General features: G+C 36.9%; 1 protein-coding gene across 1 annotated transcript; it reads left to right on the forward strand.

Moving 5' to 3' along the window:
• The first annotated feature begins 2,993 nt into the window (after positions 1-2,993).
• Positions 2,994-9,259, forward strand: LOC113281185. The gene is made up of 9 exons (XM_026529852.1): positions 2,994-3,677; positions 4,318-4,418; positions 4,510-5,110; positions 6,694-6,794; positions 6,886-7,522; positions 8,194-8,300; positions 8,426-8,613; positions 8,696-8,744; positions 8,973-9,259. Coding segments are annotated over exons 1-9 (2,349 nt in total). The 5' UTR covers positions 2,994-3,113; the 3' UTR covers positions 8,974-9,259.
• Positions 9,260-25,478: the final 16,219 nt, after the last annotated feature.

A 25,478-nucleotide genomic window follows, 5' to 3' on the forward strand; every position in this document is an offset into this window, starting at 1 on the left:
ACTTTTGGTGAGACGACTCCACCGTGCTTGTGGCTTAATTGTCATAATGTATATAACGGTTTACCCATGCGCTAACAAACTTTTCTTTGTGGGAATCCAATAACTCGTTCTTCAAATATGCTATAACATCCGGGTAGGTAGCCCATTTTTCCGATACAAAACGCTCCCTTAGAAAAAAAACTTCTTTTGTGAGCGACCATATTAGTTGTTCCCAATCACCTTGAAAATCCGCCCATTTCACCTCGGTTATTTTCTCATTGATCTCAAGATTATCTTTCTCTTCTTGTTGTTTCTCCAACGGTAGTTTTTTAATCCTCTCCATCTCGGTCATTTTTGCTGGCCAAATAACCCTCTTACAATTAGTTTGCACATTGTTCCATAGATGAAACGTGCAAAGATGATGATGCGCGTCAAGAAAAACACGTGGTATGGCCCACATTAGTGCTTGATCCTTATCCGTAATCAACACCTTCGGAGTATAACTTTCTTGATACAATAACTTCACCTTTTGCGATGCCCACATATAACTTTCCTTCATCTCGTCTTTCAAGAAACAAAACGCAACGGTAAATGTTGACTTGACAGATGTTTTCCAAACAAAGTTCAATATCGGCATGTTTACTTGGTAGTTTTATACGTGCAATCCATAAAGAGAATTTGATGAAAGCATCTTGTCAATTGTACACATTCCGTATTCGCGATGAAAAGATATTCCACTTTATTTTCTTCATTCTTGTCATAGGCGGTAGAGTACTTTGCCTCCTCAAACAAAACAATAATTGTTGCATAAGAACTCTCTCTTTCCATATCTCATTTCTAAATTTTTCTCTTTCGTTGTAGATAGTTGACAATAAGGATGAGTTTTTGAGGTTTAACACCTTCACGCCACTAAGAATATCAACAGGTCTTGTGCGTCTTTTACTCAACACGTGTACTAACTCCTTTTCTAAGGGGTTGAGCCTTGTCGAATAAGGATCATTGATCAAACTCTCCGTAATAAGATGATTATGATAACCCGAGACGACTTTGACCATAAACCACATTTTCTTATCCTTGTTACATTTAAAATGAAGCTTAAAAGGGCATCCACACTTATTCGTATTATAATGTCCCTTCTTCCTCGTGCTTTTTGGTTTATACTCACTACCCTTTTTCTAATGGCTTACATACTTTCCACTATACTCACAAACCATTTGAAAGGTGGTGTTTGTAACTTATTTATTCTGAACTATGATGCACATATTTTTCAGCCCTTGTGATCGAGCCCACTTCTTTGCATCTTCCTTATCTTTTCACTCATAGTTGTTTGCGTAGTGAGCACTTGTGTCCTCGGAAACTTGCACAGGTGGGGGTTGCTCTTCCACAACCACCTCTCGGTCTTCCACCGGATGTACAATACAATTTATAATAAAATGAAATATGTCACATCATTTGTCAATTTTAAAAAAACAGAAACGTCTGGGTCGAAAAGGGAATATTCAAAGAGGGCAAGTAATGAAATTCTTAACAAGACCTGGCAATATGCAGAGGATGGAGTTACCTGAAACTCCATATTATAGGTTTGAATGATTGATTCAGTGCCTTATTTGGCACTAACAAAAATTTGAGTATTTGCTTTTTGCTTCTTCTGTTGGGACTTATACATGTGGTCCTCTTTAGCTCAGTTTTCAGTGTTTTAGTATTTTTCTGTTTTTTCTCTTGTTCCTTTTTTTTTGTAACCTTTTCATTTTAATTAATAAAAGAGGTTTTTTGTGGAAAAAAAAGTGAACATTCAGCCGTCATTGAGTATACGACTAGGTCTTACTAATGATATTCCAACCGTCATAATTTACACGGTTAGGTCGACTAGTGATATTCCAGCCGTCAAAACTTACACAGCCGGGTCGACTAGTAATATTCCGAACTGTAAAACGTTTACGTCCAGGAGTAACGGGCCGTTAATTGGCTTGTACATGGATGAGTAAGCTTACGGCCTAGAAAATGAGCCGTAAAAAAAAAACATCCAGAAAACCAGGACGTTAAAGTAGATACGTCTGGGTATCCCAACCGGCGCCGACAACATTAAATAGCATTTAATACTTACGACCAGGAAACCTAACCGCTGCCGATAATATTAAATCCTAGTTAATACTTCCCATGCACGTAGAAAAAACCTGGCCGTAATTTTTCAGTTACGTCCAGAAATATTCATCGTTCTATTCGTAATAGTTTGGAAACCTAGGGTTTTCAGAAGGAAAAAAATCGAAACTTCTTGCTACTCTGAGCTTAAAAACTGAAATTGGAGTTATAATAGAGGGTATACCTGGTAATTTTGAGCATTTGTTTCTTCGATTTCTTCTTCTTCTTGGGTTGGTCCTTCAAAATCATAGTAAAGTTCATAATAGTTATTTTGAGTTTGAGAAAGAGTTTCATGATTTTCTGAAAAATCAGCAAAGAACTGATCGTTGTTGATGGGTATTAATATGTTATCGTACTTTGAAGATGCGGGTTCACCTACATCAAAAGTCTTGCTTAAATCACTCATTTCCAATTTTTCCCTAATATTTTTTTTCTTTTCTTCTTCTTCTTCTCTTCCCTTCCCTCTCTGACTTTTTCTTGTTGTTTTGACTTTCATCTTCATCACTTAACTTAAAAAAATGAATCAGTCTTAATCGATTAGCTAATCATGATTAATAATATTAATCAAGTTTATTATCTCAAATCAAATCGGTATCATATTAGTCATTATATAAATATTTGGATATGGGTATTCACTATTACTACTTGGTGACCGGATATAGCCCCAAAAACCAATCCTCCATCGATATTAAATCTAAAGTTGCAACACATAACTCCAAATATCATCCTCCGGTCAAAGTCGATGGATTGACTTGACTGATCCTGAATTTTGTTATTTCCCATGGAAACTCATTTAGTCAAGCACTATAGTATTGGCATTTTCCTCCTACCCATGACTTAGCTATAAACCCTAATTTTAGCTGAGCCAAGGGGGTTTGCATCCCTAAGGTGGCGCTTGAGTCCAAAGGGCCAAAGGCACACACTCAGCGCGCTCTCCCCTCTCTCCAAAGTCCAAAACCTTTGTAAAACCCTACTCTACATTTCAATTCTGAAAAATGAGGTTAAGAAACTCGTCCTCATCATCATCATCATCATCCCACGGTAGAAAATCATTTACATCACCCAGAATTGTACGTTTCTCAGTCACTGACGCAAACGCTACCGATTCTTCTTCGGATGATGATGGTGGAGGTGATGATTACAAAGTAAGAGGCAGTAAAAGGTATATTACTGAAATCTCCATTCCTCCTCCTCCTCCTCCTCCTTTTACTGCTGCTGCTGCTGTCGCCGTTACTACTAACGGTAACAGAAAGGTAAAAAAGAAGAATTCCCCGAAGAAATCATCAAAAAAATATATTGGTGTCAGACAAAGACCATGGGGAAACTGGTGTGCGGAGATTCGAGATAGACATAGAAGTTTACGGTTATGGTTAGGTACATTCAAGACAGCTGAAGAAGCTGCATTGGCTTATGATAGGGAAGCTATTAGGTTAAGAGGTCCAAAAGCAATTACAAATTTTGATTATACACAGCCAGAATCACAAGTGCCGCTGGTTGCCGGACCTCCTAGCCGGGCTAGTAAAGGTACATTTCCAAGCCATGGAGAGTGTGATACTCAGGCAAGCTTCCAAAACCTGCAATTCTATAATATTATTGTTTCATGTAGACAATTAGACATAAAAATTGGCTTATGGGACATGTGCTATGCGTAGATGTCGTGAATTTGAAGTAGTACCTGACAATGTGGATCCCTGGTTTTAGCCTTTTAGCTAACCATTGTATTTCAATAAGAATGCCACTGGGAAATGATGCTATGTAGGTCTTGAATCCTGTGCATTCTTGATTGCAGTGCAGCTAGAATGCAATCTATTTTTCTTATGTAGACAATTAAACATAAGATTTGGGTTCTGGGACATGTGCAACGCATAGATGTCGTGCATTTGAAGTAGAACCTGACAATATGGACCCCTGGTTTTAGCTACGCGTTGTATTTCGGTTAGAATGCCACTGGGAAATGATGCTATGTAAGGTCTTAAATCCCATAGATTTTGATTATCACACTGAAGTGCTTGCGTTGTGCGTGCATTCTTGATTGCATTGCAGCATGGTAGAATGCATTCGATTTTTATAGACACGGTTAACAATGCTTGTGATTTGGAATTTGCATGTCCTGAAGTTTGCCAGGCTCATGTGATTTGTATGCTCATAGCTGCCCAATCTTCTTTTTCTTCTAATCGACATGTTCTCTTCTCATAACAGGAGAATTTGTCCAGGGAGAAATCGACAAATTCAGAAGCTGATCCATTGTCAGAAATCTTATCTCCATCTGAGTTTGGCTCTTCAGATAGACCATTTTACAGGTAAAATAAAGCTGAAGAACCTTCTAACGGTCTCTATAACCTCAAGATGTCTGAACACCACTATTGCTCATATTTTGTGTTTTATCTGCAGAATGGATGAAGTGAGGCTTCTGGATACTCGTTCTACTGAGTCTTCTAAGATGCCACCGGAAGTGTCTTGTTTGCAGAAGCTGCCTTCAGAAATGACTTGCGCTCCAAAGATTCCTCAAGTTGCAACCTATACACGTAAGCCCATTTCTCCTAAAATGATGCCACTAGCTTTATACTACGATTGCGAACAAACTACATGCTGCCAAGAAACAGGAACTAAAAGAAGAAGCCTTGCTTCTACTGCTATTGGTGTTATGTCTAGCCGTAACCAAACACTAAAAAAGAAAAGATATTGTAGAAATAATAAGAAATCAGCAAACGCAAATCCCAATCTGATTGTTAATGGTGGTTATGGTAAGAAGTATCATGGAGTTGAGCAAAGATCAAGGGGTGAATTGGCTACTGAGATTCGACAGCCAAACCGCAGTGAAAAGTTACTGTTACGTAAATTTGATACGGCTGAAGAAGCTGCAATGCTTTATGATAGAGAAGTTATACCATGTTTTGGTATAAAACTAGAACCAGAAGTGCTGTTTCCTGAGCGTCCTCCCGGGATTAATAGCAGAGATGTATTTGCAAGCTACAGAGATTGCGATTCTCAGGCAAGCTTCTAAAACCTATCTATCATTTCTGTCATATATTCCGATCTCTTACAACTACTGTACACATTTTTGATTCTGGGATGCACAGGTACGCCAGAGATTGTTTGTTGTTGTGATAATAGTGGTGTGAAACTTGTTTTAAAGTTTCAGGTCTTGATATATGTGAGTCTGTGACGCCTAGTGGCATTTGATATAGAACCTAAGAATTTGGAGCCCAAATATTGGCCAGCCTTCCTTGTGTGAGCCTAGGTACATGTGAAGCAGAACCTAAGAATTTGGAACCCAAAATTTGGCCGCGCATCTCGTGTTTGCATCTTTGCTTCCCAGATTAGGTTTATACATAATCTACTTATCTTGAATTTACATCTTACTTTACATGTAATGATTTAGCCTCTTAGGCAGTGTGTTTCAACTAGAATACTACTGGAAAGCATATTATGCAAGCATAACTGCAAGAACTCCTAACTGCAAGCACTCCTGCGTGGCCATAGATCCACAGGGGTTCATCAATCCCTAGATTTAGGTTCTCATATAGGAGTGCTTGCGCTGTGCATGCAATCTTGATTGCTTTCTAGCATGGTAGAGTGCCATTCTGTTTTATCCACACAGTTAAGAATGGCTGTTTAATTCCGTAAAATGAGGTTAAGAAACTCATCATTATTATCATCCCATGGTGGAAAATCATCTGCATCACCCAGAATTGTACGTTTTTTAGTCACTGACTCAAACGCTACTGATTCTTCTTCAAGTGATAATGGTGATGACGATTAAAAAGTGAGAGGTAAGAAAGGTATACTACTGAAATCTCCATTCCTCCTTCTTTTACTACTGCTGCTGTTGCCGTTACTTCTAACGGTAACAGAAAAGTAAAAAAGAAATCCCCCAAGAAATCATCAAAAAATGTATTGGTGCCGGACAAATGGTGTACAAAGATTCGTGATAAAAGTGTACGGTTATGGTTGGGAACATTCAAGACAGCTGAAGAAGCTGCTTTGGCGTATGATAGGGAAGTTATTAGGTTAAGAGGTCCAAATGCAATTACAAAGTTTGATTTTACGCAGCCAGAAGCACAAGTGCCGCTGGTCGCCGAACCTCCTCGCTGGGGTAGTAAAGGTACATTTCCAAGCTATGGAGAGTGTGATACTCTGGCAAGCTTCCAAAATCTGTACATGATCCTTCTCTATCATATTATTCAGTTTTTTTTTGTTTTATGTAGACATTAGACATAAAATTTGGGTTCTGGGACATGTGCTACGCGTAGGTGTCGTGCATTTGAAGTAGAACCTGACAATGTGGACCCCTGGTTTTAGCTATGCATTGTAATTGAATTAGAATCCACTGGGAAATGATGCTATGTAAGGTCTTAAATCCCATAGATATAGATTTCCACGCATGAGTGCTTGTTTTGTGCGTGCATTCTTGATTTCTCTAGCATGTTAGAATGCATTCTATTTTTATAGGCACAGTTAACAATGCTTGTTATTTGGAGTTTGCATGTCCAGAAGTTTGCCATGCTCATGTGTATGCTCATAGCTGCCCAATCTTCTTTATCTTCTAATCGACATGTTCTCTTCTCATATCAGGAGAAGTTGGCCAAGGAGAAATGGACAAATTCAGAAGCTGATCCGTTGTCAGAAATCTTATCTCCACCTGAGTTTGTCACTTCAGATGGACCATTTTGCAGGTAAAATGAAGCTGAAGAACCTTCTACTGATCTCTATAACTTCAAGATATCTGAATACCACTGTTGCTCAAGTTTTGTATTTTATCTGCAGAATGGATGAGGTGAGGCTTCTGGATACTCGTTCTACTGAGTCTTCTAAGATGCCACTTGAAGTGACTTGTTTGCAGAAGCTGCTACCAGTTGCAGCATGTACTCCTGAGCTGCCACCAGATATGACTTATGCTCCAAAGATTCCTCAAGTTGCACCTCATACTTCTAAGCCCATTTCTCCTAAAATGATGCCATTTCTCCAAAGATTCCTCAAGATTCCTCAAGTTGCAACTACATGCTGCCAAGAAACAGGAACTAAAAGAAGAACCCTTGCTTCTACTGCTGTCGGTGTTATGTCTAGCTGTAACCAAACACTAAACAAGGAAAGATGTTGTATAAATAATAAGAAATCAGCAAACACAAATCCCAATCTGGTTGTTAATGGTGGCTATGGTAAGAAATATGGAGTTGAGCAAAGATCAAGGGGTGAATTGGCCACTGAGATTCGACAGCCAAACCGCGGTGAAAAGTTACTGTTAGGTACATTCGATACGGCTGAAGAAGCTGCAATGATTTATGATAGAGAGGTTATACCATGTTTTGGTATAAAACTAGAACCAGAAGTGCTGTTTACTGAGAGTCCTCCCCGGGGTAATGGCAGAGATGTATTTGCAAGCTACAGAAATTGCAATTCTCAGGCAAGCTTCCAAAACTTATCTATCATTTCTATCATATATTCTGTTCTCTTCGACATATTTGAGTCTGGGAAGCACAGATACGCCAGAGATTGTCTGGTTTGTAATGATAGTGATGTAAAATTTGTTTTAAAGTCACGGGTTTTGATACATTTGAGTCACAAATACGCCGAAGTTAGCCACTTGTCCATGGGTGACGTCTAGTGGCTTTTGATATAAAACCTAAGAATTTGGTGCGCAAATATCGGCCAGCTTTCTAGGGGCGAGCCTAGGTACATTTGAAGTAGAGCCTTAGAATTTTGGAATCCAGAAGTTGGCCACACATCTCGTGTTTGCATCTTTGCTTCCCAGAAGTTGGCCACACATTTCAATTAGAATGCTACTGGAAAGCATATCAGTCAAGCAAGACTGCAAGTGCTGTGCATATTAGGCAGTGTATTTCACGTAGGAGTGCTTGTGCCGCGCATGCAATCTTGATTGCGTTCTAGCATGGCAGGGCCATTCTGTTTTTATCCACACATCTAAGAACGCCTGTTTTTTGGAGTTTGCATATCCAGAATTTGTTATGCCCATGTGACTCGTAGTAGCAAGTGACGGTCAGGCTCATAGCTACCCATCCTGGCTTGCTTCTCTAGAAATCTTTCTTCTGTTAACATGTTCTGTTCTCATGTCAGGAAAGTTTGGCCAACATCAAGGAGACTGGGATGAAATCAGAAACTGATATATGGTCAGAGATCTCAATTGTGCCTGAGTTTGTCTATTCAAATGGATCGTGTTTCAGGTAAAAAGAAGCTCAGGAATACCTTCTACCAATCTTTATCTTCTAAAAAGTTACCAAATCTCAAGGTGTATCAATAATATACATTAAAGTATTATTTTAATGCTCAACTAGTATTCTGCCTGCAGAGTCGAAGAAATGAATACTTCATCAGTTTCCAATTCTCCTACGATGTACTCAGCTTCAAACTACAACTATGGACAAGCTACATGCTCCCAAGAAGAATCAGTCAGCAAAGTCTCTGAATACTTCCGTGGATCCTTGCCTGCCAGCTTTGCTGCACAATTACCTATACATCCGTCTGAGGTCGAAATAGGTAGATCATAATCAGAAGTTACAGTCTACATATATTACTTTACTCTTTAGTATTAGCTGATTGAATTCACGTGTTTTTGTAGGGAAAAAACTACCTGTCCGTAGGAAACCATTATCAAGTGTCAAATCATGGTACGATTTTAAACTTTCGAAGTGAACAACTTCTTGGCAGTGATTAAGTTGTATTAAAGTGATTGGTAATTGCTAGGAACTACTGACCTTTACCTTTCGTGACAGAACTACCACATCTATTCTTGGGATTTAACTATTTCATGTACATTACTTAGTGTCTTCGTCTTATTATATTTCTTCTGTCAGCTGTGATGTTGGGTAACTGTGATTTCTTCTTTTTTTTGCCAGAGAATGCTGAGATAAGTAAAGCAAGTTATATCGGTGGCAAAGGAGGTGATTTGGTGCTATGACCAATTGCAGTTTCTTAGATGATCAGTAGTTTCTCTTTGGCTCATTCCATGACATGTTGCTGAAAATGTAAATAACACTACCAGCTCAGTTTTTTTTTTGTCTAATCTTTTCTTAGCTCTAGTTTTAATATAATTGATAGACCAGATTGACAAGTATCTAATGCACAGTCACAAGATACAGCACTTGTATAGTTTTTACATTCGGAAATGGAATAGAAGAGTCAACGTTGCTTCCCTTTTGTTTATCTTTCTCCATAGTTCTATATTTGTGTCTGGTTCACCTTGATCGCCAAGGGGACCCTCTTTCATCATTTTTGTTCATTATTTGTATGGAAGCCCTTTTAGAGCACTATTAGAGGCGGAAGAAAGAAAACTAATCAGTGGGGTAAATTTTGGCAAAGAATCTTCCTCTATCTCTCACCTCCTGTTTGCGGATGATTGTCTAATTTTCACAAAAACAGAAAAGAAAGAGTGCAAAAACCTAATACATCGTCTCGATCTTTTCAGCATGGGCTCGGGCCAACAAATAAACTATGCCAAATCCGGAGCTTTCCTGAGTAACTCTGTCTCCAATAGAGAAATGAGGGAAATTCTTAATATCCTTAAAGTGTATAGAATTAGTCTGGATGATAAGTATCCAGGAGTCCCCCTATTTACTCATCAATACAAGATCAAATGTTTCTGGAAAAGCTAAAGATAAGACAAAGGTTGAAGCAACCAACTCCTATCCCCAATAGGAATAAGAGTCTGCATTAAACATGTGGCAGATACCATTAAACATGTGGCAGATACCATGACAACATACCAAATGTCGTGTTTTATTATCCCAAAAGAAATTACAAAGAAAATGGATGATGCCCTAAATAGATCTTTCTGGTGGGGTCATTCGGAGAAAAGCAATAGAGGTTGGTACCCTAAAGCGTGGGACTCAATAACACAAACAGAAAATGGAGGATTAGGTTTCAAACAATCTGAGCAATTTAACATAGCCATCATCAGAAAAACTGCTTGGATGATAATACAAAACCCAGATTCCCTTGCCTCAAGAGTTATAAAATCTAAATACTTTCGAAACAACTCCCCTCTTAGTCTGCACAAACCAAAGTACAATAGCTCATGGTTCTGGAAAGGATTGTGGAAAGGAATTCAAATCATTCAAGACGAAGCAACATGGAAAATAGGAAATGGAAAGGACATTGAGCTCTGGGTGCATAACTGGATTCCCCTAAATAATCCCAACCCTATCACAAGGAGTGACATAAAACCAATAATAACAAACACCTTGAGTAAGGTTAGTATGTCCTGACTCATGATGCAAAGAAATGAAATGAAAATTTCCTCTGTCAGGTCCTGCCTCAAAATATTGTTCAAAACATAATTGACACTGACCTCAATCTGAACCCAACCAATTGTGATACTCTAATCTGGCCTCACAGCAAGAAAGGAAACCTCTCTACCACCACAAAACCTAATATGGAGAAAAATCTGGTTTTTAGATGTGCTACCGCGTATAAGAGTGTTTGTATGGAAATGCTACTGTGGTATTTTACCGGTTAGTAGCAAACCGGGGAGATGGGTAACTGCGATAGATACTACATGCACTATGTCTGATACCTCCACTGTAGAAACCGATGAACATACCCTCCTTCAGTGCCCATATAGTAGAGTTGTCTGGTTTGGGGTCCAATGTAGAGTTACCAACCATAATACTATTCAAAATTGGGTTGAATCCTGGATCAATAACACCTGATTCTAGTCCAGTCAATGGAATCCATATAATCAATTGTATGCTCTTACAGCATGGCATATGTGGAAAGCTAGGTGTCTTAGATGTTTTCAAAAGAAGCAACAAATACCTGCGGTAACTGTCAATCTGATAAAGAATCATATCACCACCAGAAGCAACAACCATGTAGAAATGAATTACAACAGAAACCCCAATATGGAACAACTTCATCAGTTACAAACCATGTCCCCACAACAAAAACTAACTATGCTCTGCTACATCTGCTGGCAAGATTACTATCACACTGCTGTTCTAATTACTGTCTTAATAGATGAGCAAGGAACAACAAAAGGAAGATGGGCCTTCCACAAGGAAGTAAGCTCCTTACAAGAAAGCACAACGATGGGGGTCGTTGAAGCAATGAAATGGCACCAACAAAACAAGCGCAGGATCTGCAACATTGAAATGGACGACAAGAAGATGATAAAGAAATTGAAGATGAAATGGAAGGTTCCCCAACAAACCTCCCATGTTGCTATGCTTGAAGATAATGCAGAATTATTTAGTTATTTTAGACAGTTTAATTGTAATTCCCTAAGGCAAGGTTGAAAAACAAAACTAGTAACCATGACCAAGTCATGTGCTCCATCCTCTGGAGATGGTAGTAATTTCTTTTCTATGTTGAATTGTGATATGGCAGTAACAAGCAATGCTTCTCAGAATTTGGGAGCTAATTTCCTTTAAATAGATGTTGTTTCAAGGAAAAAAACAAACCTGAAAACTCCCATTCTGCTATGGCTAACCCAAGGTTGGTGCTTGTTCTTGCAAGACTCTAATTGGTATCTAAATGAAGTCCATTATTAAATATCAGCGGATCCAGGTTTTGCTAATTCTAGAAAGGATAATTTTCCAGTTTCTAGACAACACTGGCCTCAATCCAGAGCTACCAGAAGTTGGGTTTTGTTCAGTTCAACCGAACAAATTCCATATATGTAACAACACTGACCTCATCCATTGTACATGTTGGCTTGTAATACTTTGTAGGTGCAAAAGCATCTATACGAAGGACTAGACATCACCAGTGCTGTAACGGCACTTCTTTTAAATAGTTTGCCAATTATGTAAGGCAAAGCTTGCTTTAAACCCCAAGATGAGAGTATAAAAAGTTCTCACCATTTTTTCTGGATGATGCTGAGACTGGTCTGAATCCTAGTAGATTAGAAATCCATGGAATTTAATATTTTTGATTGGAAATCCTAGAAAGAGTATCTTGCAAGTATTTGGATGAGAACAACTGCGCCCCCATATATAATCTGGATTTGTAAGAAATCTCCATACCGATTTTACTCGAATTCGTTCAAATTTCTTCTCATTTCATTTAATAATCTTACAACATCACCATAATTTCCTCTAATGTCAGTACAATCCACTCTAATTTATCCAGCATGCAACAACCAATGAGTGCACACAACACTGCGCGTTAAATTGCTCAAGTAAAGGGGATTTTTACCTGTATTTAATAGCAAAATTTACCAACACGGGATAAGCAAGAAATTCATCAGTTTGGAACTACTAAAAGTCCACTCTGGCTCAGCTCTCTCCTCTCTCCTAAAATCGGTTTAATAGGAAGGCTCATCAGTTTAATAGAAAAATCCATAGTATCTTTGACACACAAGTCCACTCTGGCTCAGCTCTCTCCTAAAATCGGTCAAAAAACGGGTTAACTCAGTATTTTCTTTCTCACTTTCTTTCATGATTTGATTTGTTCACTCTTTCAGCTCCTCTACTGATTCCTCTTCCCTTTTGTTTCTTAATCCTCTCTTCATGTCTTATCTGTGATTTACAATTTTTCATAGATCTATCTTTTAGTCATTGCATTTTTCAAATTTTATAATACTACCGTTTTAATATAATGTGCAACTAATTTCTTACTTTAATTTTTAATATGCGTTTACAAATTGAAGCATCTCAAATGGCGTTTGCCTTCTTTTGTGTTGTGATTATGGTGTTTGCCGAGCTGATTATCTTACGTTTGTTTGAACAAGAATCCTGTATTGGTCTCAAAGGTATGTGGTGGATGAAGAACAAGATCGGCCTCAACTCAACGATCTGCAGCAACAATGAAGTCCGCAATTATCTCAATTTCAAAAATTTGAAATTCAAAAAGGTCAATTCTCTGTTGAGCATAGTATGCCTAATTTTTCTCACGTTAAAAGCCAGCTGCAAAACTTACCATTTTGAAGAATATATATCTTTACTGGAATTGAATTATCCTTGCCCAGAATCAAGGAACAATATTTCAACAATATATTTTCACACCCTTTTCCTTTATATTCACAAAAATTCTTCTCAAAACCAATTGAGTTACAGATCAACTCTTTCTCTCAACACCAAATTGGAAGGAGAAAATTCATCTCAAGTTGGAGATTTAGTGAATAAGTTTAAGAAAGCTGCTTTAGAACTAGGGGATACTTCTGAGATTTTTGATTTATCACAAGCTGAAGGAAAGGAAAAAGAAGTTGACTCAACTTGGGAAGCAAGTGCAATAGGGAAAATCATCACTGAAGGAAGAATGAGAGCTGAAACAGTAGAAAAACACATTGGGTTCACATGGCCTTTCATGACTGCTGAAGATCTGAGAATCGTGGAAACAGATCCTAATATAATGATTTTCAAGTTTAGCAATTGGGATCCGTTGAATCAAGTTATTGAACAGCGTCCATGGAGCATCAACAAGGAACTACTGGTGGTACATGATTACATACTTGGAATGATCTACACAAAGGAGAAACACTGGGGCTTTCAACTTTTTTGGATACAACTAAGATACTTGCTTCCTGAACATATGAATGTCGTTGCTGTCACTAAAATAGGAGAAATCATGGGCCACGTTGTGAAAATCGAACCCGAAGATGCAATCCCAGCTGGAAATGTTCCTGTCAAAGCATGCGTCAATATTGATCTCACCAATCCTTTAAGGATAGGTGTTAAAGCTGTCACCAATGCAGGAGTATCTCACTAGATCAAGTTTTTCTATGAAAGGCAACCTCCTGGTATTTTCACTGAATGCTATATCATCAAGCATTGCAAGGGTGCATGCAAAGCTGCAAAAGAATTCCTTGAAAAGGCTCATGAAAAGCCATACTTTTTTTGGCAAAGTCACTAATGTCAGGAAAAATATTGTCATCAACCCAACAACTGCTGCACCAACTTCTAAGAAGATCAACAAGAATGTTTCCAAAACTGCAATTTTTATGCCACCTAAAGATGAAGTGCAAATTAATCTTGACTTCTTACTGTCAAAATCTGAGAATATGGATGATGGTGAAAACAACAGACACAGAAAGAGTCTAAGAGCAAATGAAGAATGCAGTACTTCCAACAGCAGCATTGAAGTCATTTCATCCACCACTGCCAATACTGAGACCCACACAGAATTCCAATCAGCTCAGAGAATCGCCACAGGAGATACTCAGTCCACAAACACAGAAAAAGAGATTCAGGTAAATTTCATACATTTCCAAACTCTTTTGTTTACATCTCAATTGTTACATTCCATTACACTTAAAGATACATCTGCCTTTGCCATCCTGCATTGTGTTAATTTGAATCAGTTTTGTCTAGGAATAGCTTATTCTTTTACTCTTATTACTCTTTTTGAAAACATGAAGATTTTATCCTGGAATGTTCAAGGCTTCAAGAATATAACTACTAGAAATCATCTGAGTGACCTCATAAGAACCCAAAACCCAGATATTATCTTTTTATGTGAAACTAAGCTAAATCAACAGAAATGTAAACCCCTTCTTAAACAATTTCAATACCCCAACAGTGCTTTCATTGATCCAGTAGGGCTATCTGGAGGTCTAGTTTTACTTTGGAAACAAGGTTTCACTTGTGATATTGTGGACACTCATCTTAACATGTTCAACATCATTGTTCAATATGATCTTAGTAAACCAGAATTTTTGATAACATGTATGTATGGCTACTCTAATCACTCTAAGAAAAAGGAACAATGGAATTATATTCAAACCTTTAGCAGAATCAATATAAATCCCTGAATTGTTTTAGGTGATCTGAATTTCCATATTCTTGACAATGATAATGATGTTTCCAACTCTACTGATAATTGGGTTAATAACATTGTTCCTAGTTGTGGTCTAGAAGACTTAGGGTTTGTTGGTAAAGATTACACTTGGACCAACAATAATATGGGTACTGGTACCATATAATCTAGAATAGACATGGCCTTAGGAAATGCTAATTGGTCTTTAAACTATCCTAATTCTAAGTTACTCCACTTAGCTCAACTAGGTAGTGACCATAGCCCTGTCATGTTAGATACTGATGTTTCTTTACCTAACTGTTGGAAGCCTTTTAAGTTTTTTTGGACTTGGTTAAATGATGCTTCATGCTCTACAATTATTGCTAATGCTTGGAAAGAGATATTTAATGGTTCTCCAGCTTTTCAACTTGTTTCTAAACTGCACATAACAAGGAAAAAATTATCTTTATGGAACAAAGAGCACTTTGGTGATATTAGTCAACAAGTCAACAAACTTCAGTAAGAATTGCAGCAACTACAAGAACAAAGTACCACTTCAGATAACAACAATGATATCATCAACATCAACAATGAGCTTAGCAAGTGGCACAAAATAAATACCGAGTTCTATCAACAAAAGTCCAGAGACAACTTCATCAAAGATTTGGATGCAAACAACAAGTATTTCCACAACAAAGTCAATAAAAGGAAAACAAGAAATAATATTGACTCAATACAAGATCACAACAACACATGGCTTCAATCAAGAGATCAAATTTCACAATATCTTACTCAACATTTTCAAAGTATCAGCTCAACAAGCAATCCAGTTATAAATGAAGGCCTATATGCAATACTTCCTACAATTATTTCATAAGAAGACAACATATCCCTCACCAGAATCCCCACATATTAAGAAATATATGTTACTTTGAAGAGTATGGAGAATTGGAGTGCCCCTGGTCCTGAGGGCTTTCAAGCTGGATTCTACAAGAGCCAGTGAAATATAGTTGGTAAAGATGTATGTCTAATGGTCAAGAGGTTTTTTGAAACAAAGCATCTCCTCAAACATATCAAGAAAACTTACATTTCACTAATTCCTAAAAACAAGAAATGTGTTAGTGCAGCAGATTACAGACCAAATGGTATGTGTAATACTTCATACAAGATTATTTCTAAAGTCCTTGTCAACAGAATGAAGCCATTGATGGAGAAAATCATTTCACCTTTTCAGGAAGCTTATGTTTCAGGAAGACTTATTAGTGATAACACAATGATAGCTTAAGAAATCATCCATTCCATGGAGAAGAAAAGATGAGAAACAGGTTGGCTAGCTTTGAAGCTTGATATGTCAAAAGCTTTTGACAGGTTAGAATGGTCTTTTTGTTAAAGGTTCTTTCATACTTTGGTTTCAATAATGATTTCTGTGATCTTATTCATCAATGTATAAGCACTACTACTCTCTCAGTAATGCTTAATGGATCACCTTGTGAAGAATTCTCTCATTCTAAAGGCATCAGACAAGTGATCCATTGTCACCATATTTATTCATTCTTGCAATGGAGTTTCTTTCAAGACAACTCTCAACAGCTCAAGAGAATACATCAATCAAAGGAATTAAAGTGGATGCATTATCACCAGCCATTAATCATCTACTTTTTGCAGATGATTGCTTGATCTTTACTCAAGCGAACCTTACTTCAGTTAACAATATTCTTGAACTTCTTCATGATTTCAGCAGTCAAGCTGGACAAGTAATAAATTTTGATAAGAGTGCAGTCCATTTCAGTAAAAAGACAAGGCCTGAGATAACTGAGACACTTAGACAAATTCTTGGAGTTAAGATTATGAATTCTAAAGAAAAGTATCTGGGTTCTCCATCAATACTTGGACATTCTAAACAAGAGTCTTTCAAAAGCATTAAAGAATCTTTTGAGAACAGACTATCCATATGGTCTGCAGTTTCTATGTCTCAAGTAGGAAGAGGAACTATGATTAAACATGTGCTCAATGCAGTACCAATCTATCAAATGGGAACTTTCAAATTGCCAGCAAATCTTCTTTAACAACTTACTATCATTGAAAGAAGATTCTTTTGGGGTAATAGGGGGAACAACCCTACATCATGGATAAATTTATGCAGGCCTACTGAGATGGGAGGCCTTGCTTTCACATATATGGAGAAGCTCAACTTGGCAATGCTCACTAAGCTTGCTTGGAGATTATGCAATGAGCCTGACAATTTAATGACTAAAGTTCTATCCAGTAAGTACTTCAAATCTGGAGATATAATTCATCAAAACATTTGTGCCAAAAACTGTTCTTATGTTTGGAATGGTATTACAAAAGGTCTTTATGTGGTGCAACAAAATTATTTCATGGAAATAACAATGGCTTGAAGACCAAGATATGGATAGATAGATGGATACCTGGTATAGATCATCCTCCTCTTCCTAAGAATGATATTTTTCGATTTTATGAAACTGTGGCTGAGCTCTTTCTTCCAGATATTTCTCAATGGAATGTGGATTTGCTGGAAAACCTATTTGATCACGATACTTCTCTGAAGATTCAATCTTTATTCATATACAACAGCAAGGATGATACAATGATCTGGATGCCCTCCAAAGATGGTAAATTTTCTGTTAAGAGTACTTACAAAAAGCTTACTTTTAATGACAGGGAGGTTATAATTAATGGAATCACAGTAAACAAGAAAGTGTGGAAGACATTGTGGCGCTGTAAAACTGCTCATCGTATCAAGCTCTTTGCTTGAAAATGCATAATGGGTCTTCACTGTACCAATTCTAGAAGAGCTGTGTTTGATAATACACAAGACTCTAGTTGTGATATATGTTGTAGGGATGAAGAAACAATGAAACATTTGTTGTTTAATTGTACACATCCCAGAGAAGTATGGAGAGGACTTAATATCCATATAGATCAAGCCAGAAACAACAACAACTCAGTTTCCGAATGGATGATAAGTTGGTTCACCTCTACACAGATTGATGAAGATGAAAAAGATTTCTACCTCTTTTAATAGGTGCTTGGGTCATTTGGAAGGACAGATGTGAATTAATTTTTCAGGGAATAACTCTTAACTCTATTACATATGTGCATAAAATACATTACCACCTTGCTTCCCATTCGCATATAGAAAATAACTCTTTGAATACTGCTTTGAATGATGATAAGATTTCAAAATGGAGACCACCTTTAGAAGGTGTTATTAAGCTCAACATAGATGCATCTTATGATCATGATACTAATGAATTTGGAACTGGCATTGTCATGCGTAATTACACAGGTAACTTCCTTGGAATTAAAGGAACATATGACAATGGAGCATTAGGAGCTGAGTCTGGGGAGTGCATGGCTGTTCGTGAAGCGTTACACTGGGCTAGAAGACTTCAACTACCAAATATTCAGATTGAAGCAGATGCAAAGCTTGTGATTCAATCCATTAACAGTCAGTCCTTGCTCGTTCAATGGGAAAATAGGAATTTCATTAAAGAGATCAAACATTTAATCTCCAATTTTATTTCTTGTTCTTTTGTTTACGTTAGTCGCGATGATAACCAAGTAGCAAATTCTATTGCAAGATCATCTAGAGAAACTAGTCAGGCCTGTGAGAGTTATGCAAATTTTTCTCCTGCCATATGTAGTCTCCTTACAGGAGACAACAATTCTATTCATCAATAAAATTTTCTTGTTGTAAGAAAAAAAGAACTACTAAAAGCATAAGGAAAAAAAATAATGTATTCATAAGTACCTGAAAAATATATGAAGCTACTACTACCCTAAACCTTAAAACTATTTTTACCTATTTCACTCTCTGTATCTCCATGAATCCATTCTTGTACATTTTCATCGAAACTCGCCAGCATCAAATTCTTTACCGATCAGAAAATAAGAAAATAATATAATCAGGAGGTTTGAAATAAAATCATGAGATTCAAAATGAGAAAGCTTGTCCGGGCATTAGGAGATATGATGGGGAGGAACAACAGTGTTAGCTGTGTCAAAGGCTTACATGAAGTTACGCACACATTCCTAAGGTATGCACAATAAATGACGAGTGAGCATGTCCAAACAACACCGGCTTACGATTTTGTAACTTTTTTTTAATACACTAAAGAATATAGATTAATTAAACTGAATCATAGGCTTGTGATTTTTTATACGAAATAGAATAAATATAGTACGATGTCGGGAAACATGAAAATCTACTCCTACGATTCCCACACTGACAAAATCATAAGACGATCCTCAAGTTTTGGATTCCCTATTTCGTCGGGATTCTCGATCTAGGATTCCTCACGAAATGATTCATGCAGTCTCGACAATTGTATGAGATTTTGACCAGGAATTTAAGCTGGACTCAGTCAGTCTCGACCTGGCTCGACCTAACTCGCGGAGATTTCAACAAGAAGTTTGGCCCGTTTCGATTTGTCTCAATCAGACTCGGTATACACGGTTATAGGTATAAAATCAGAAAAAAAAATGCTTAAAAAGTCATTCCGAAATTTTAACGAGGACCGCACAGGAGTAAAATTATTAGAGTGTCTCGGCTGAGACTGAGATCCGAAATTCACTACATTAGGTCACTTTCACTTGATTACTCACTTTTAACACTAATGTACTCAATAACATTTCTTTCAAGCTCGAGTCTTACGCATACCCAACAACATTAATCGGTTGCTGATGTGTTACTGTAGTATAATGGTAATGTCTTTGAGTGACAATACTAACACAATGTATTGGGAACTCGTCAGCACCAAGTTCTTATCGATCACCACACTGATAAAATAATATCCATTTTCTCTTGTCAACTTAAGACACAGACACTATGGTGACACGGGCATGCCACCTTGAACGACCAAGGTCGGCCCTTATGCTTGCAAAGAGACGATCCCACATTCTTTAACAACTTTGACCTAATTACTCTTTATTGGGTTCAAACTCTTTCCAACCAACTTGGAACTTGTTCAATCGACCACCAGCTGGTCCCACGACCACCAAGGGCCGGTTTCATACCCTTTGGTCGGTCCCTCATCTCTCCATAATTAGGTTTTATTGCTTAATGCTCGGACGAGCACTATTTTAATAAATGATTAAACCATCATTTAATCATCCTTTCACCGACTGGTCTACAAAGGAATTTGGTACATGCTTACTCGAGCACTTGGACGTTACATGGTCGCCCATCATCCCATGTAGCTGATTCCTCCCTCATTCAGTGATTGATTTTCAATCATCAATTGATCATCAAAATTAGGGTTTTGAACTGAATGCTCTGCAAATCATAATTCTAAGCAAGTTCAAGTACTAATAAATTTATGTTGATCCAGCAATCAACTTCTTGATTAATATTTTATTTGGTCATGCTACCAATAATCATTTGAACGAGCAATATTTGCTCAGACTATCCATACTGATTCAACTATCAATATTCATTAATCCATCAAATGAGAAATATTTGCTCAGGCGTGACTAGTAATATTATTCAATTATCAACGTTTGATAATTTATTAATCAAGCAATATTCCCTCAAACGAGCAACATTTTCTCAGGCTATCAATATTCATCATGTTGATTCAATAGTCCAGTGTTTTGAAATAGTAACTTTGGAGCATTGACAAACCATGAATTTTTGAACAAACTTCTGCACATCTCTCTTTAAAGAAGGCCAATAATACCGTTCTTCAACTAAGGAAATAGTTTTGTCACGACCAAAATGATCACCAAGGCTACTACCATGCAGTTCATGAATCAAATGAATACGCAAAGAACCTTGTGGATACAAAGACGAATACCCTTGAATAGAAATCCATCCTGTATAAGAAAGTCGTTGACTCCAGTAGCCAAATATCCACATTGATCCCAAATTGTCTTAAAATCATCATCAGTAGTATACAAATCCTTGATGTAATCAAAGGCCACACTCCCATTGCAAAGAGTGACAAGAAAGTAAGCACGTCTACTCAAAGCATCGACAACTTGATCCAATTTACCATTCTTGTGTTTAATAGAGAAAGTATATTGGTTTGTTGTAGACAGCCACCTATCATGCGTACGATTTATCTTAACGGATGTTTGTAAAAACTTCAAAGCTTAATTGTCAGTGTTAACAAAAAACTCACGGTGAACTAGATAAGGATGCGAATGTTTTAAAGCTTTAACAAGAGTATACAATTCAAGTTCATAAGTTGAGCACTTCCTTTTAGCTTCAGAATTTTTTCACTATGAAAAGCAATTGGATGGCCACCTTGAGATAATATAACACTAATTCCCATAATAGAAGCATCACAATCAATTTAAAATGGTTTAGTAAAATCCGGCATTGCAATTACTGGAACACTAAATAACTTTTCCGTAAGTAGATTAAAACTCTTATCTGTTTCTTCAGTCCATGGAAATTTCTCTCATTTCAAACAATCAGTCACTCCAGCAGCTATGGAGCTAAATTGCGAATAAAACGTGTATAAAAACATGTCAAGCCATAAAAAATCCTAACATCCTTAATACATGTTAGAATGGGCCATTCAGATATGGATTTAATCTTCGAATCGTCAACTGCAATTCCTTGATCAGATATTATGTATCCTAAAAAAGTGACTGTATTGGATAAAAAGGTACACTTTTTAAGATTCACATAAAGTGCATCATTTGCAAGTGCCTGAAATACTTGTGAGATATAAAAGAGGTGTTCTTCTTCACTACGACTGTAAATCAAAATATCATCAAAATAAACAATGATGAATTTACCAAGGAAAGGTTGCAGTACCTGATTCATTAGTCACATGAAAGTACTAGGTGCACTAGATAACCCAAATGGCATTACTAATCACTCATATAAGCCTTCACGAGTTTTAAAAGTTGTTTTCCACTCATCACCCATTCTAATACGAATCTGATGATAACCACTGCGAAGATCAATTTTAGAAAACACTTTAGAACCAACAAGTATATCAACCAAATAATCCAATCTTGAAATTGGGAATCTGTATGAAATTATGATCCTTTTTAAATCTCGACAGTCAATGCACATTCTCCATCTTCCATCCTTTTTATCAACTAGAAAAGTTGGACTAGCACAAGGACTTTTACTTAGTCTGATCAAACCCTTCTCCAACAAATCATTCACTTGTCCTTGTAAAATCTCATGTTCTTTAGGGATTAACCTATAATGAGCATGATTTGGAAGAGATGCACCTGGATGAAATCAATATGATGTTGTAAATATCGCAGGGGAGGTAAAGTTTTAGGCAGTTCATCAGGAAATAAACCATGAAATTGATCGAGTAAAGGATACACTTTTGCTGGAATCTCTATCATTGGTTTGGAGTCTTCATGTGAATTAAGAGTATGTGTCTATCACTGTTCACTGTGGCAGCTACCAAAGCACTTGTTTTGCCATCACTATGCTCCTTGTAAATGGCTGATTTAGAAGGAAATAAAATTTTCTTCTTGCCATCCTTGTAGAAAGTATACGTGTTCTCAAATCAATTGTGAACAACAGGCATATCATACTTCTATGGTCTACCAAGAAGTAAATATGTAGCAGTCATGTTAATCACGTCACACAAAACTGAATCTTCATAACCAATGAAAGAAAGTTCGATAAGACATTGGTGGGTAATTTTTTGAGAAGAACAACTATTAACCCAACCAATTGAATAAGGATGAAGACGTGGGGTAACTGGTAATCCTAACTTCTGAACCACTTCAGCTGAAATATAATTATCCATGCTTCCACTATCCATAATCAAATCACATGTCTTTCCCTTAATTAAACACCTTGTTATGAAAATACTGTTTCTTTGTGAATAAGAAGGTTGAGACAGCAACAAAGGTCGAATCATTCCCAAATAATGTTCATTGTACAACTCACGAACTTCTTGATAATCCTTGTTATTTTCCTCATCATCCTCAGATTTCTCTAAATCATGTGAATCTTCATTAAGAAACACACTATACTTATGCACATCTTCCTGTCCTTCATTCATTAACCCATGGAATCTACGACATTCATAAGAGGTATGTCCAGGTTGTTAACATTTATTACACTTCCCCCCTGAATTTGGCATAAGGATTTTTAGTTTGGATTGAGGTGGAAAAGGTGTTTGGTTTTTATTGGAAAAATGAGTATTAGAGTTGTAACTTGGTTGAGAAGTAATAATTTGTGGCTGCTGTACGGATTGATTTTCAATATGACTATGAAGAATAGGAGAATTATTCATTGGTACCGGAGAATTAGTAAAATTGGGTGTTTGTTGTTGTTGCCGAAAAGAATTATACGAAACCTCATCTTGGGAATAAGGACTTTCATTGTAATAATTGTTGAATGAAGTAAATGATCTGAAATTACCTTGATAGCGATGACTATGTTTAGATGGAAACCTTTGAGAACGGAAAATATGACGTTCCATTTTGATGGCCTGCTGTATTTCTTCCACCATAGTGAAAACAAATTGAGTCGTTCCTTCTTGAATCAGTCTGTTCAATCCTTCAACGAATCTAGCTAAGAGTTGTTCTTCAGTTTCATTGAGTTGATTTCGCACAACCAAACTGTAGAACTCAGACACATAATCTTCTACTAACCTTGCACCTTGCTGACAAGCTTCTAACTTCACAAACAATTGTTGTTTGTAATCTCTTGGTAAAAATTTATCCCTCAAGAGTATCCTCATTCTTTCCTAAGTACGTACAGGTGGTTTATCATACTTGATACGATCCTCACAGAGTTTTTCTCACCAAGCAGCAACACCTCCTTTGAGTTTATAAGCCAACAATTTAACTTTGGAATGATTAGGTACTTCCATAAACTCAAAAAAAAAATATTCGACCTCGTATAACCAATCTAATAAGTCTTCAATCTTGAATCTACATTGAAATTTGGAATATCTTCCTTTAGTTTATATTCTGGTAAAAACCCATAAGGGTTTTGACCGATTTGAGAAGTCTATCTTCAGTCTAACTCTTCTCTAATTCATCTTCAAGATTATCATCATCGTCGTTATCAAACTTAAGACTTGAAACCTTCTTATTAGGGGTATTGAGAAAACTTTCATACTTTTTTTCTCTTAATTGTTGCAAAATCTCTTCAGGAATATGAGTGTCATGTACAAAAGAATGTTTTGTTTTTCCTTTCAAAATATATTTAGAATATGATGATTTTCCTTCACCTTCATATTTATCTTCAATATCAGAGTGTTCTTTATCATTAATCTTCATCTTCTTCCTTATTTCTTGTATCATGCATACTGGTAAGCTTTGTGAAATTGTCAGTTATCTCTATACATCTCTTATCACATAGTTCTGATAACTTTGTAAACTCAGACCTAGTAACCTGATCTGCCATTGAAAATAAAACTACAGAACTTTCTGATTTGTTCATTTATTTTTTTTATTTAGGGTTGCAGAAGCGTAAACTCAAAGATCTATCCTAGATGAGAATCTAGAATTGAGGTTTTGGTACCAAATAATGTAAAACAAACTAGATGAATGCAATTCAGAGATTGCAGGGGATGAGAAATGAAGAATATGGATGAGAAAAGAGAAGAATTTCTAAATAACGGGAAGAATAAGCCATACAGAAGATAGTTAACAACTGGCGAGTCGTTATTTTGAAGTAGTCACTAGGAACATACGCACTTCTTACACGTTATCTACGAGGGACTCAATCTTATGGCAGTGTAACAAAAAACCACACGCACAGGATTTTTTAAAAGCTATTCCAATTCAAGGTCTTAACCAGTCCATAGGGCCACGTCAGTTCAGATAAGTGCTTCAATACCGACTGGGTATCCCCCTTTTTGAGGAGAATAGTACATGCTCATGCTGTAAACGCGAAATGGATCGTTTTGGTGATCACGCAATCCATTGTGCAAGCGAAGTGGGCCTGAAATACAGACATGATATGGTACGAGACCTCTTTGTGGAATTATGTTATAAAGCCGGAGTGGCAGCCAGGAAGGAAGCTTCGTTAGGACTTACCTCCAACACGAACACACCCCTTAAACTAGCAGATATTATGGTCTTCAATTGAGAGAATGGAAAAGATACATGTTTCGATGTGACAGGTGTTTCACCATTTTCTAAAGGTGGGAATCAGTCCTTCACTCCAGGGCATGCAATATCAGCAGCTATTACTCGCAAACGTAACAAATACGCCAGTCTATGTCTGACTCATGGATATGAATTTGGGGTTCTAGCCTTCTCAACCTTAGGTGAGTTAGGTGATGACATTATCGTCCTTGTAAATCGTTTGAAAAACTGTATGGCCAGTCATGATGTTAATAATAACTTGGGTAGTTCTCTCTTCCATAGATTAGGCATTATTATTCAAAAAGGTGTGGGAGCACAACTTGTTGCTCGACTCCCTGCCAAATCTTTGTAATTAACTCTTTTTCTTCAATATAGCCTTAGTGGCATCTTTTATAATAATAATAATAATAATATGTTTTCTCACAAGATACGAGCCTGTTTATATAGGCATGAATCAGAATTCTAAAAGAAAAAGGAAAAATAAAAGAAGTCTAAAAACAAGAAATAACTAGACTTGTAAAACAAGTCATGAAGAATTTTAAAAATTAAGTAGAAGAAGAAAGGAAAGAATATCCAGATATTCTACATTATATGTACTTTGTAATTTCATATTCGTT

Source organism: Papaver somniferum, chromosome 5, assembly GCF_003573695.1.
Source record: "Papaver somniferum cultivar HN1 chromosome 5, ASM357369v1, whole genome shotgun sequence".
Classification (NCBI taxonomy): domain Eukaryota; kingdom Viridiplantae; phylum Streptophyta; class Magnoliopsida; order Ranunculales; family Papaveraceae; genus Papaver; species Papaver somniferum.